The 11960-nt window shown below is 52.0% G+C and overlaps 1 protein-coding gene across 1 annotated transcript in view; it reads left to right on the forward strand.

Annotated features, from left to right (window-relative positions):
- Positions 1-11880, forward strand: part of Bin3 (bridging integrator 3) — a 38869-nt gene extending 26989 nt beyond the window's left edge. The window contains exons 5-9 of the mRNA NM_001013186.2: positions 2861-2997; positions 3491-3531; positions 8337-8478; positions 8601-8735; positions 11030-11880. Of these exons, the coding sequence (NP_001013204.1) occupies positions 2861-2997; positions 3491-3531; positions 8337-8478; positions 8601-8735; positions 11030-11176 (602 nt within the window). The 3' untranslated portion in view covers positions 11177-11880. The remainder of the gene's footprint in view (positions 1-2860; positions 2998-3490; positions 3532-8336; positions 8479-8600; positions 8736-11029) is intronic.
- The last annotated feature ends 80 nt before the right edge of the window (positions 11881-11960 follow it).

Below are 11960 nucleotides of genomic sequence, written 5' to 3' on the forward strand. Positions count from 1 at the left end.
GGTTACTCTAAGCTAGAAAGCAGCCAAGGGAGTCTTCACTGCACTAACCAGGCTTGTCTCATTGTTTGACCAGCTGCCCCAGGAGTAGAATCCCAGTTGGGTAGCACCATGGTATCCCGATGCCATCTGAAAGGTCATAGGCTGATAGGCAGCACAGGGTAGGTTGGGAATCTATTGTGATTCCATTTGCTGTGCAGTGAAAAGGGCCCACAGACCTGGAGCTGCCTCATTTTTGCCAGGTACTAGTCCTTGGCTGGCTAATTATACCTTTATTCCTTCAGTAGACACTTTGAACAGCGTCTGATGAGAAAGAGAAATGCCTCCCCAGGAAGCAGCTGCTGCCAAGGGCCTGCTGGAACCACCGTCCAGTGTTCAGAAAGCCATCCCCCTTGTCTGTGCTGCTGAGCTTCCCTGCCAACCCCAAGGATGTGGGATAGTCTGAACATGGCTTCCACCTCCCTTCTGACCCCTCCTGTCTACAGAGTAGGCGTGTCCTGAGCCAGGGGTCACGTTTGGGGCCAGATCTGTTAAATGACTTTTGGGTCTGACTTACATGGAGGGCTTTTGCCTCGCTCCCCACTGCCTCTCATCCAGGGAGTCACTGGGACATGCTCTCCAGACAGCTTTGATAGCAGAGTGGAAATGGAGTGTTTCATAGGGAGACATCAGACATGTAGACATAAGGACTCCGTGAGACAGACACCTTGGCTGAAGAAAGACTTGTCCAGCAGTAAAATTGGGACCGAGGGGTGACTATTGAAGCCTAGGACCACTGGGTCCAGATCAAGGAGCAGAGCACCCTTCTGAAGGGCAGCTTCCACTAGCACACACTGTGTGCATTCAGGGTCAGGCTCATGGGTGACAAGCAAGGGTGCTAGAGGACTAGTGATACCAGGCCTGACTTTAGCATTCTGAGGTCCAGAACAAGGCCAGGAATGTCTGTGACACATTATGACACCACTACAGTAGGACTAGGAACATACTGAGAGCCACTGACCCAACAGTTGAGGAAAATGAGCTATGCCTTTCCTGACCTCAGGTTCTCCCAGGCTTCCAGGACAGGTCCAAAAATCCTCTCTGGTGGTCTACACAGAGGATCTTCCTTTCAGTAAGATGATGAGATTTTGGGAATTTCCAGAGTGCAGTTTCTGAAGACTTGACGGCTTCATCTGGAAGCTGCAGTGAGAACCTCAGAAACACAAGAGGAGGTCCAGGATCCTTAGTTTCCCCAAGTGTCAGACTGCCAGTTCCAGGTGGTAGACCATGTGGGCCAGAGACTCACTACTCGGTCCCTGCAGGGCAGAAGGGCTGTGGCCTGGGACTGGGATCCAGAACCTTGTGCTGCATTGTACTTCAGACCTGGCTGTGCCCAGGGAAGTGGCACAAGTGAGTGCAGCACCTTGACTCCATGTGACTCCAGCAAGAAGAGGCCTGAGAATGTGAGACTGTTAGGATAGGTGGGGAGAAAACCTTCCTCTAGCCAGTGACTGTTACAGTTTTGATTTGGTATTTGGGTGTTTTGTTTTGTTTTGTTCTCTTTACACACTGGGGAAAGAATAATAATAGAAGACATTTTCAGATGTTTGCAGTTCTGAGAAGACTTCTTTTGACAAGGTTGTTTGTAATCATTTCATAACTGTTTGAGAATCTATTGCTTCAGCATTTCTGAGAAGTTTACCTTTCTGGTCCCCTCACACAGTAGGCTTTCTGTGCTTGGTAACTGTAACCCCCTAACATGATGGGGACTTCTAGCAGGGCCTAGGCTCCCACAAGGCCCTTCTCCGGGAGCTGGCACTGGGCATAGGTGGGCTATCTGTTCCACTCATGGGGTGGCAAGGAAGCCCCGCCTGTAATCAGCTAGAGATGGGTCTCTCTGTATCCATTCTAAGACACTTTTTCAGGTTAGTGTCCTTACAACCACAGCTCTGTCACACGGGCTAACATGGTGGTGCGATGATCAGCATTATTTTTCCTTCTCAGTGGTTTATGCAGTAACAGTGTGCCTTAAAATCAATAGCATCTTAAATGCTGCATCACTCGAGTAATAAACAAAAGTCCAGCCAAGTGTGGCAGTGCATGCCTGTAATGCCACCCCTGAGCAAGCTGAGACGGAAGATCACTGCAGATGAGAGGTCCATTTGGGCTACATAGCAAGGCCAACCTGGACTACAGTGCCCAGTGGAGTTTAAAGAAATGATAACAGCAATAACAGAAACATCTGTCTTCTGCTGCTTCTCAGCCTTCTTGGCCAAGATCATATCAAAATTTTTGTCTTCCTCTCTGATACTCAGCCAAATGTGTTCAGAAACTGATGTGTGCCATGTTGAGCCAGGTCCTTCTCTAGGCCCTCTGCCTACTCTTTCATGTGCAAATATGGGGTGCTAAAATGAGCCCCAGATCAAGAACCCCAAAGCTTCCAAGGGGTCTCCATCCTCCTTGGTGCTCCCTGTGACTTCCAGACAGCCCACAATACCTCAAGCATTCACCCTCTGTCCAGGTGTGATAAGTGGGCCAGCCCAGTGTACAGTAGAGTATAGAGTCCCAAGCGGGCAAGCAGCCTGCCTACAGTATAGGTTCTTGTATTCTGGAATTATTGAGTTAGCATCTTTGGAGCAGAAATGTGTCACACAGCATACCATCCTCCTGATTGGTCCTAGAACAGCCTAGGAGTTTTGCTATCCAGCAATATAGTACTACATGCATAGGAGTTGAGAAACACTCAAGACCATGTCATGTGGCTTTTGGAACCTTGTTGTTCTGGTAGCTGTAGCATGGGCAGAGGTTCTGAGGTCAAGGAACACTAAGGAGACCTTCAACCATGTCCCTCTGGGAGCTCACAGAGCTGTTAACTTATTAACAGCCATGTCCAAATCTGCTGTGAAGATATCCCTGGACCTCCTCTCCAACCCGCTGTGTGAGCAGGATCAGGACTTTCTGCGCATGGTGACAGCCCTAGACACAGCCATGAAGCGGATGGATGCTTTCAACCAGGAGAAGGTGACCAGGTCTTGCTGCCAGTGTCCTATGTTCCTCACCCCTTTCCCCTTGGACCTAGCTAGATGCAGTGACCATAGATTGAAAGTGGTACTGGGCTTCAGCCTTCTGAAGCCTGATAACCTCAAGCCCACTCTTCCCAAACCAGGCTGCTCAGATGCCCATGTCTCCTGTGCTTACAGCAGCTCTGTCCACCCATCCATCCTCCCACACTGAGCAAAGCCATTACAAACCTTTGCCAGGAACACTGACAGGAAATGTGTTAACCTGAAACCAGACTCTGCCCTAGGTGTGGCCCTTAGGATTGGCCTCTCCACCACCTCTGGCAGCAGAATATGGATTCTATACTGCCTGTCCCACTCCATCCCCTTGCCCAGCTCTCGGGGGACAGCACATCAGCTAGCCACTTGGAAACAAAGTCTAGCAGTGTGGCCTCTGAGGAGCCTGGGACCTCCTCTCTTAGGAAGAGTCTAAATCTGTATTTTTCTTTTGACAGGTGAACCAGATCCAGAAGACGGTGATTGAACCCCTGAAAAAGTGAGTAAGATCATCCAAGGAAATGGGCCTCAAGGTACTTGTGGGGACAGCAGATCAGCTAACCACTTGGAAACTAAGGAGCATGCCTAGCAGTGTGTCCATAGCTTCCCATGACAAGGAGCAACAGGGATGCCAGCATACAGCCTGTCCTGTGGTTGAGGCTCCTGGTTGTTCCGGGGCACCAGCACTGTTCTAGTCACAGTCTGGGGGCAGGGAACTGCTAATTTCTATGGTGCCAGACACTGCCCTGGTGGTCTTTAGGCCCCATCCCCTTTTGCCTCTGGTTGGGCTCCGGGAGGCCCAGTGCTGGCTGATTTCAACGTGTAGAGAGTCTGGCCAGGACTCAACAGACATGAGCAAGGCCTTTCATCTCACAGCCGGCCTGGGATGCAGCTGCCTGCAGCACTTTGTGTTGGAAACATGGGGGTGGCCGCACATGGGGAAGGGTGCAACAGCAGCAGCAGCAGCCGCATCCTGCTTGGGAAGGTTCCCTCACTCATGACCTGTGAGAGCAAGGAATTCTGTGAGACTCATTTTTTGGTCCTGCAGGCCATGGTCAAGGATCAGACAGGTTTGTCCCGTGGGTCCCCAGGGGAGGAGACTGGCCCAAGCCTTGCCTTGAAGCTCTGGAGTGCTTCCTCTCTCCTGGCCTCTCCCCGCCTGCTCTGACCTAGAAAGGCTCCCTCTCCGCCCCAGCAGCTGCACTTTATTACCTCTTCCGTGGTGGTCCCTAGCAATTGCCTTGCCAGGGCGGGCAATGAATGAGCCTCTGCTTCATTATCATTAGGCTAAGATCAAGCTGGAGGGAGATGAAGAAAGCAGGTTTTGATCCTACAGTCTTTGTGTGTTGGGGAGTGCAGAGTTATTGCTTCCCTGTTCAGGTCCAGGCATAGGATTAGGACAAGCCCTCCTAGCTTTGTCAATGCCCCTGCCCAACACAGGATGACACTCAGAGCACCTGCAGCTGCCACAAGGCCAGGCCTGATCCATGCCCACCACCCCAGCCTCATCAGCCTGGGCTCTTGCACCCCTGCCTCTCAGTTAGAGTTCATCTCCAAACCAAAGAACCCTTCATGAGGACCTGAGTCTGGTCTGGTCTGGTCTTACAGATGGACGGAAGGATCTCAGAAAAGTGCCTCTGTACCCAGAACCCTGGTGTGCCTGAGATGCAGGGGCCCAGAGGCCGCTGTATGCACCCAGAGTTGGCAGAATATGGCAAGACTGCTAGCTCAGAGAACTAGGGGGTTGACTCCCTTCTCTATTTCACAACCAACGAGGCGGCATTGAAATCGGATCCCTGGCTTCTTCAGCCAAGTAGAGAGAAATCCCGGCTGCTTCCCACCATGCTAGCGGGCCCACCACCTGCCAGGAAGGTGGGGGCGTGGCAGAGGGGGCGGCCACCATCTCCGCCATGGATCCGCTGACCTCTGTATGAGCCTCAGGCCTGGCTGCCTGGCTGGCTTCTCCAACCCACAGCCAGCATACAATCCCCCATGACCACATAAACCACCACTGCCTGTTCCCTCCTCCCCACTTGCTTCCTCGGGCCAGGAGAGAAGTTCCCAGGGACCCCAGCACTGGAAACCGGAAACTGGAGCTTTCCTGTCCTCTAATGAAGATCATGGCCACCATGTCGCCCCCAGTATCCCCCGCAAAGGGGGCTCGGTCTCTAATCCCCCAGCCCCTGGTTGTTCACATGTCGGATGGGGATGCTTTCAATTTCCCTTTCCTGGTGGGTGGAAGATCCCGGCTGTGTGGGCACAGATGAGGAATGGCAGGCATTCCCCACCAGGCCGGCTGCTCCCAGCCTACCTCCCAGCCGGCCTCTTTCCCTCCCCACTCTCTTCACCCCATGCTTTATCTCCCTGGGGAGTGAGTTTGGTGTTCAATCCTATGCCAGGCAAGAAACGGGTACCTCCTAGGTTGGGCTCCCTGAAGCCCTGATGTAGACCTAGGCCCACCTCCCATCCTTGAAAATCTTTGAAAACCAATGTGAATCAAATCTATGCACTTACAGACTTGGAACTCAGGAAGGTGGGTCGGGTGTGCTTGCTGCCACAATGAGCAGGAGCGTCCCAGCCACCCACGCTGGCCTGAGTCCGTTTCCTCAGTAGAAAGAAAGCCAAACTGATTCCTTGGTGTAGAGTTGGTACCTAAAAGCAGGGCTAGATGAACTAAGTGACCATGAAGCATGCAGATGTATGATTTGAGCAGGGCCAGGGAACAGAGTACGGCCCCTCTCTTACCACTAATTATCAAGGGATAGCTGAGGCAGAGGGTTGGACTTTTCCACCATATATCTTTGGAGAAGACAGTAGAAAATGCAAGCTTTGTGCTTTAAGGAGAGCTGGGCCATGTGCCATCCTTACCAGGTCAGCTAGAACCTGGGGAAAGTCCAGACACAGAGGACAAGCCTGTACCTTGTGCACTAGCACCCCAGCCCTAGCTAGTCCACATGTAGAGTGGATCCTGCTATCAGCTACCTGGCAAGACCTGTCCACAGCTAAGAAGTAAAAAACAAAGTGAGCAGGACTTCCTTCCCCCATCACCTGGGGCAGGCACTCTTTCTACGAGTGACATTAATAGCCCCCTCAGATGGAAAGAACATGACACCTGTCCCTTGTCTCTGGGGCTCCCAGTCCCTGGTCCAAAGCTACCTAAATCCCCCTTTGTTAGTGATTCATCTACAGTTGCCTGAGCTACTAACAAAGCTCAGATCTCGATCAAATCTTAATTTGAGAAGTACTGCCCAAGGAAGACCTTCGAGTTCCCAAGAGTCAGGAGCCACTAGCAGGGGCAGCAGAGCCAGTCGCACCTGCAGAGGGTAGTGGTCTTGATTAAGTAGCGCTGTATACACACCACTCCCCTGTAGTCCCTGGTCTGTAGCAGCCTTGGTCTCCCAGCTCTGCACTTTCATGCACACTTGCACCACTGTGCCTTTTGTGAACTGGCCAAGTCGTGATAGATATAGTATTAGTGTTCCTGGTAGGTGTGACTTGGTCTTGAAGATGATAACCATGGAAAGGGGCCAGGACTGTGGACTAAGGTCTAAGTTCTGCTGAGACTAGCAATGCATCTAGAGCTGTGTGACCAACTAACGTTGCACCTAGGCCATTTCACACCCGCAGGATACCCTTCACATATTGTTTTGTTCCTTGTGACATACCCCACTCCCCATAGGTGAATTCCAGTGCAAAGGAGAAATTGTGAGGACTGGACAGAAAACTCTTCCACCTCTGCCTTCTGCCTGTTTCATTCTTACCCTTTCTCTGACCCTGGCCCTGAGGCCACCCAAAAAGCAGGCTGCTTTTGACAGCAAGGCCAGGCTGCTAGGATCCTTTGTCCTCTTGGGATAGAGGGAGGGGCAGGGCAGGAGGTTCTCAGGCGTGAGGCACCTGTTCCCTTGAGCCACACTGCCCAGCTGCCCAGGAAGGGAGAGGGGCTCCAGAGCAGCTGAATCACTAGGTACAGCTGTCTTGACATAGGCAGTGTGACTGGCTCCTCCCAGTGTGACCTGGTGGGACCTGGTCCCTACATCCACTTTGCACATTTCCCCTGATGCCTGGCCAAGTTTATATTCATTACTCCCATCTGTGTGTCCCTGACTTGAGGCTTTTCAGCACCGAATTTACAATCGTGTCCTATGAGAAGCAAAGGTAGGAATCGTGCCTCCTGTGGTTGTGAACCTACTGAGGACAGCCTAAGCATTCTGATGTCCTCTCAGCTCTGGAGCATGTGAAAGGCTGGCCTCAGCCACTGACTGGTGTCCCAGAGAAGAGATGCTCATCCCCTGACTTCCGTTTGTTTTGTTACACTCTCCACCTAGATACGCTGACTCTTGTGGTCCTAGGTCAGCAGCTGTGTCTCTCCATCTGAGTGACCAGAGGTGTTGAATCTCTTGGTTGCTTGTCTATGTCGTACCAGGCTGTCAGAGCTCCTGGCTGGCACAGTGGGCACCACATGGTATGGTAGGAAAGCCTGGCACAGCACTAAGGCCAACTACATGTCCTCACAGCTTTGCAATCAAGGGATTTACCCCAATTCTCACTCACAAGAGACCTTTGTGCAGAGTTACCTCACCTCCACCCCTCATCTGTGTCAAGAACATTTACTCTTGCCTGGGTCCCCCAAAAGTAGCTCTCCCCTGGGCCTGTCCAAGATAGATGGCCTTTCATGGGGAAGATGGATGATGGTTACACTCGAACACCAAAACACTTCAAATGCAGCCTTCTCCGCATGGCCAGTCATCTGAGTGGTCACACCATATTCCTTTTCAGTCATGTTGGGTAGGAGGGGCTAGGACCATCTTTCTAGAAGGTGATTTTTTCCATTTGTTCTTTGGTGGAAGAACCATTCCCTTTGTGTTTCCTCACAGTGTAAAGGAACCCTTAGCCAGGACCTGATTCCTTTTTGTCACCTGTCGGTGGCATTGTGACTTAGTAGAAAAGGTGTTGACAAACTTGGATATTCATAGTCCTTTCCAGACCGTCACTACCTGGTTGTGGCCCTGGTTTCCCTTGTTGGTTTGGTTTGGTTTGGGCTTTAGTATATACAGGTGGACCCCAGCCCTACTGACCTGTGTAGGGAACCAGCAGCAGGACAAGGAGCCCCGTCAGTCACAGCCTACCATTTGGATCTGGAGAGAGCCTTCAGTACTGTCTGCTGCTCCCCATGTCACCCCACCTGTACAAGGCCCAAAGCCTCAGAGCCTTATAGGGCCAGCACATAGTAGGTGTGTCGCACATGTTCTTGAGTAAGTAGTGACTGTTAGATACACCCCCGCATGACCAGGCTGTACCCAACAGGTTCGGCAGCATATTCCCAAGCCTTAACATGGCAGTGAAGCGACGGGAGCAGGCCTTGCAGGACTACGGCAGGCTGCAGGCCAAGGTGGAGAAGTACGAGGAAAAGGAGAAAACTGGTCCCGTGCTGGCCAAGCTCCACCAGGTAACAGGATAGCCATTGCCACTGGGTCCTCCTTTCAGGGCCAGCAGAACCAGGACACTACCTATGCCCACCACACCTTGCCCCTTCAGTGACAACCCTCACTCCAAGGTCTTGTTCTCCAGGCCCGGGAAGAGCTACGGCCTGTACGGGAAGACTTTGAGGCTAAGAACAAACAACTCCTGGATGAGATGCCACGATTCTATAACAGCCGACTTGACTATTTCCAGCCCAGCTTTGAGTCCCTGATCCGGGCACAGGTGAGACAAGGTTCTTCCCTGGGGGAATCATCTTTGTAGGAACCCAGTTCCCATTAGATGTAGCCATGCTCTGCACAGACAGCAGTGCCTCCCTGCCCCAGGCACTATGAAAATTCATGTGGTGTCCCAGTCAGCCCTGGTGCCTAGCACTGATACTGTTCTGGAATTTCCATTGGACGTCCTCCATTGGCAATCCACTCAATCCCAACCCTATGATAGGGTTCCTTTTTGTTTAACTCTTTACCCCTTGAGTTCTTCCTCCCATGCTTAGTTAAGCAAGCAGCAAGAGCCCAGGTTGCATCTTTTGCCACTACTTTAATTAAGCAGGTCTTTTGCAGGGGTGGTTGGGAGGCCAGTAGATTAACTGCCTGAGAACCCAACAGGAGAATTCCATTAGCCAGAGACCACAGGAGTCCTAACTTTGTGTTTCCTAGGGAGGGGTCCTGAACAGGCTCTGAAATGCTGGCCACTGGATATGAAGTGCCCCCTAGTGGAAAGGCAATGGTGTGCAGGCTGGTATGGTGATGGCAGCCAGAGGGAGAGTAGGACACAGGAGCCCAGTGTCTCCTGCTACTGAGATGCTGGGTCCAATTGGGATGGCATGCAGCCCCTGCCCTCCCCTCACCATTCATCTTCAGGCAGTTGTTATCTATGATCATTCTCCCCACTAGCAAGGTGGGAGAGGCAGTGGCACTGGAGTGGGGAGCAGGGCTTCTCCACACAGACCTCCTCACTGATCACAAGTGCGGGCTCCCATCTCAGACTCTAACACTAACTGGCCATCCAGCTAAGGCTTCTCATCCCCAAGCTCTGCCTGCTCCGCTTCCGGTCTTAGCTGCACCTCTGCTGCCCTCCAGTGGGCACCATCATTCCTTGTTGCTTTCTTGTCACCGTGGCCATGGGTAAAGCCTGGTTCCCACTAACCAGACTTCATTTGGAATGACACTCAAAGCGGTGCAGTAGAATGCCCACCAAGAAGCCCAGGCAAGGTTTGGATGGGAGCCTGGACTTGCTAATGATCCGTGTTTTCAGTCCAGTGCTCTCTAGGGAGTGAGACAGACAGCAGAAGGGGAGGATGCTCTCCTGTTGTGACTGCAGGTGAGGGCTGCCTTCCAGCCTGCACCCTGTTTGGATGAGGCGTGGATTTAGAGGGGAGGATCTTGGCCTGCTCTCTTTCACTGACACTTGCCTCTGCTTTCAGTGAGCTGCATACACCATCCCCACCCCCAAGTCCTTAGAGGAAGCTGCAGGGTGCCCAGGCTATGGGGTACCCTGTAACCAAGCAGCAGGATAGCCAGAGTTGTTTACCGCCTCCCCCCTGTGCCAGCCTCCTTCTCACCCAGCTGCTACTGCTATTAGTCATTAGAGAAGTGAGCACTCCCGTGACTCACCAGGCACTGTGTAAGGCAGTGAATCGGGGCCCCCAGTACAGCCCAGTGCAACCTAGCCAGGGGTTCTAAAGAGACTTCCTAGGATACCACTTCCCACCGGCCCTTGCTGCACAGCCACCCTCCCAGTCCCCATCTTCTAGTTTCTCAGATGGAAGGAGAATCCTAGAGACATCTCAAAGTTGAGGTGCTTGAAGAACGTGGGACACTTTGATGAGTATGTTCTGTCATGTCAAGAAGTGGAAACTGAGGCAGAAATGGCCTCTGACCTCTAGGGAAAAGTCACCATCCATCATATAGAGAAACCCCTTGGCTCTTGGACCTGCCTCACATCCTGTCACTCTCACTGCATCACGGGCGCTTTTAAGGACCCATGCTGCTAGTCATCCATGCATGCAGTAACTAGCAAGACTGGGAAGGGGTGGAGTCTGGGGAGCTGACACCTCCCTTAACTTGACTTCTAGAACCAGCTCTCAAGACTTGAGGAGCCAGTATCTGCTGTGTCCTTTTTCCATGACCAAAAGCCACTGGCTCCTCTCCTCATTTAGTAAAGGCAATAAACCCCAGGCCTGCCCTTACCCACATACTGCCCTCTGGCACCCTCAAATGCATAGTCTCCCTGCCCCATCTAGTTATTTTTGGTCTTAACAAACCTTTCTCTGCAGTAAATATTTCCAAAAGCCCCAGCTGTGGTTCCCCCATCCATCTCTGGACTGCTGAGGGATAGGGTGAGATCTGAGAGGTAGTGATGGAGCAAGTGAGAGACACACACACCCCACCCACTTCAGCCAGAGCAACCCATAGACCCAGAACCAGGCCCTGCTTGTGCCTCTCAGCTGCTTTGCTGACTGGGTGCTATGTAAAAGCGAGTCTGGTTCCTGCCAACAGCTCTTGCCTCCTACCCAGGTTATCTACTACTCGGAAATGCATAAGATCTTTGGAGACCTGACCCAGCAGCTTGACCAGCCAGGCCATTCGGATGAGCATCGAGAACGGGAAAATGAGACCAAACTAAGTGAGCTCCGAGCCCTCTCCATCGTGGCTGATGACTGAGCCCCTGTCCCTCAGGAGTCCTTGGACTCTTTGGGACACAGATGGCATTCGCATAGGCTTTGCTCCTATGCATCCTAGCAGGCATGGATTCATGGACCTCCCAATGGCCAGCCAGTTGGAGACAGGTGGCCACTATTCTACCTTGCCAGTTCTCTGACTTAAATGTCTCCATTTCCTTGAGCCTGATACTAGGAGCCTCACAGGCTGCTGTTTCCCTGTGTCCAATGTTGATAAGCAATGTAGAAAAACCCTGGGGCCATTTTACTTCCAGAACCGTCCAGAGTGTGGTATAGTATCTGGCCAACAGGAGCCTTTGGAAGGGCCTGGGCTTCCTGTGTAACTTGAGGCCTTAGCTGTCTACCTCCAGAGGACCTACTCTAGGAAAGCCACCATCCCCTCAGGACTCTTTAGACTGTTGGGTGAGGCACAGTGCCCTGGGTAGCAGAACTCTGGTCTCTCAGCCTTGATGGGCCCTTCACACCAACTCAACCAACGCTGGTCCCCCCTAGGTCCAGTACAGGGACAAACCCCAGGAGTTTAACCTTCCTTTGAACTGGGACTTTGTCTCTATCTGTCCACTAGAAAATGGCACACATTGAGCCACTGCCCTCAGAGCAAGGCTTCTGTCTAACCTGAATTACTGGAGCTTTATTTTCACTTGTTATTGGAATTTTATTTTCAAGTAAAATTTTCCAGTAAAACAATAGTGTACTTTATAACTGACACCAAGAGGGAGCTGCCACAGTTTTGCCACACCCAACTTGGCAGAGGGCCTTCACTCAGT

The sequence above is a fragment of the Rattus norvegicus genome, chromosome 15 (assembly GCF_021556685.1).
Source record: "Rattus norvegicus strain SHRSP/BbbUtx chromosome 15, alternate assembly SHRSP_T2T, whole genome shotgun sequence".
Lineage (NCBI taxonomy): Eukaryota > Metazoa > Chordata > Mammalia > Rodentia > Muridae > Rattus > Rattus norvegicus.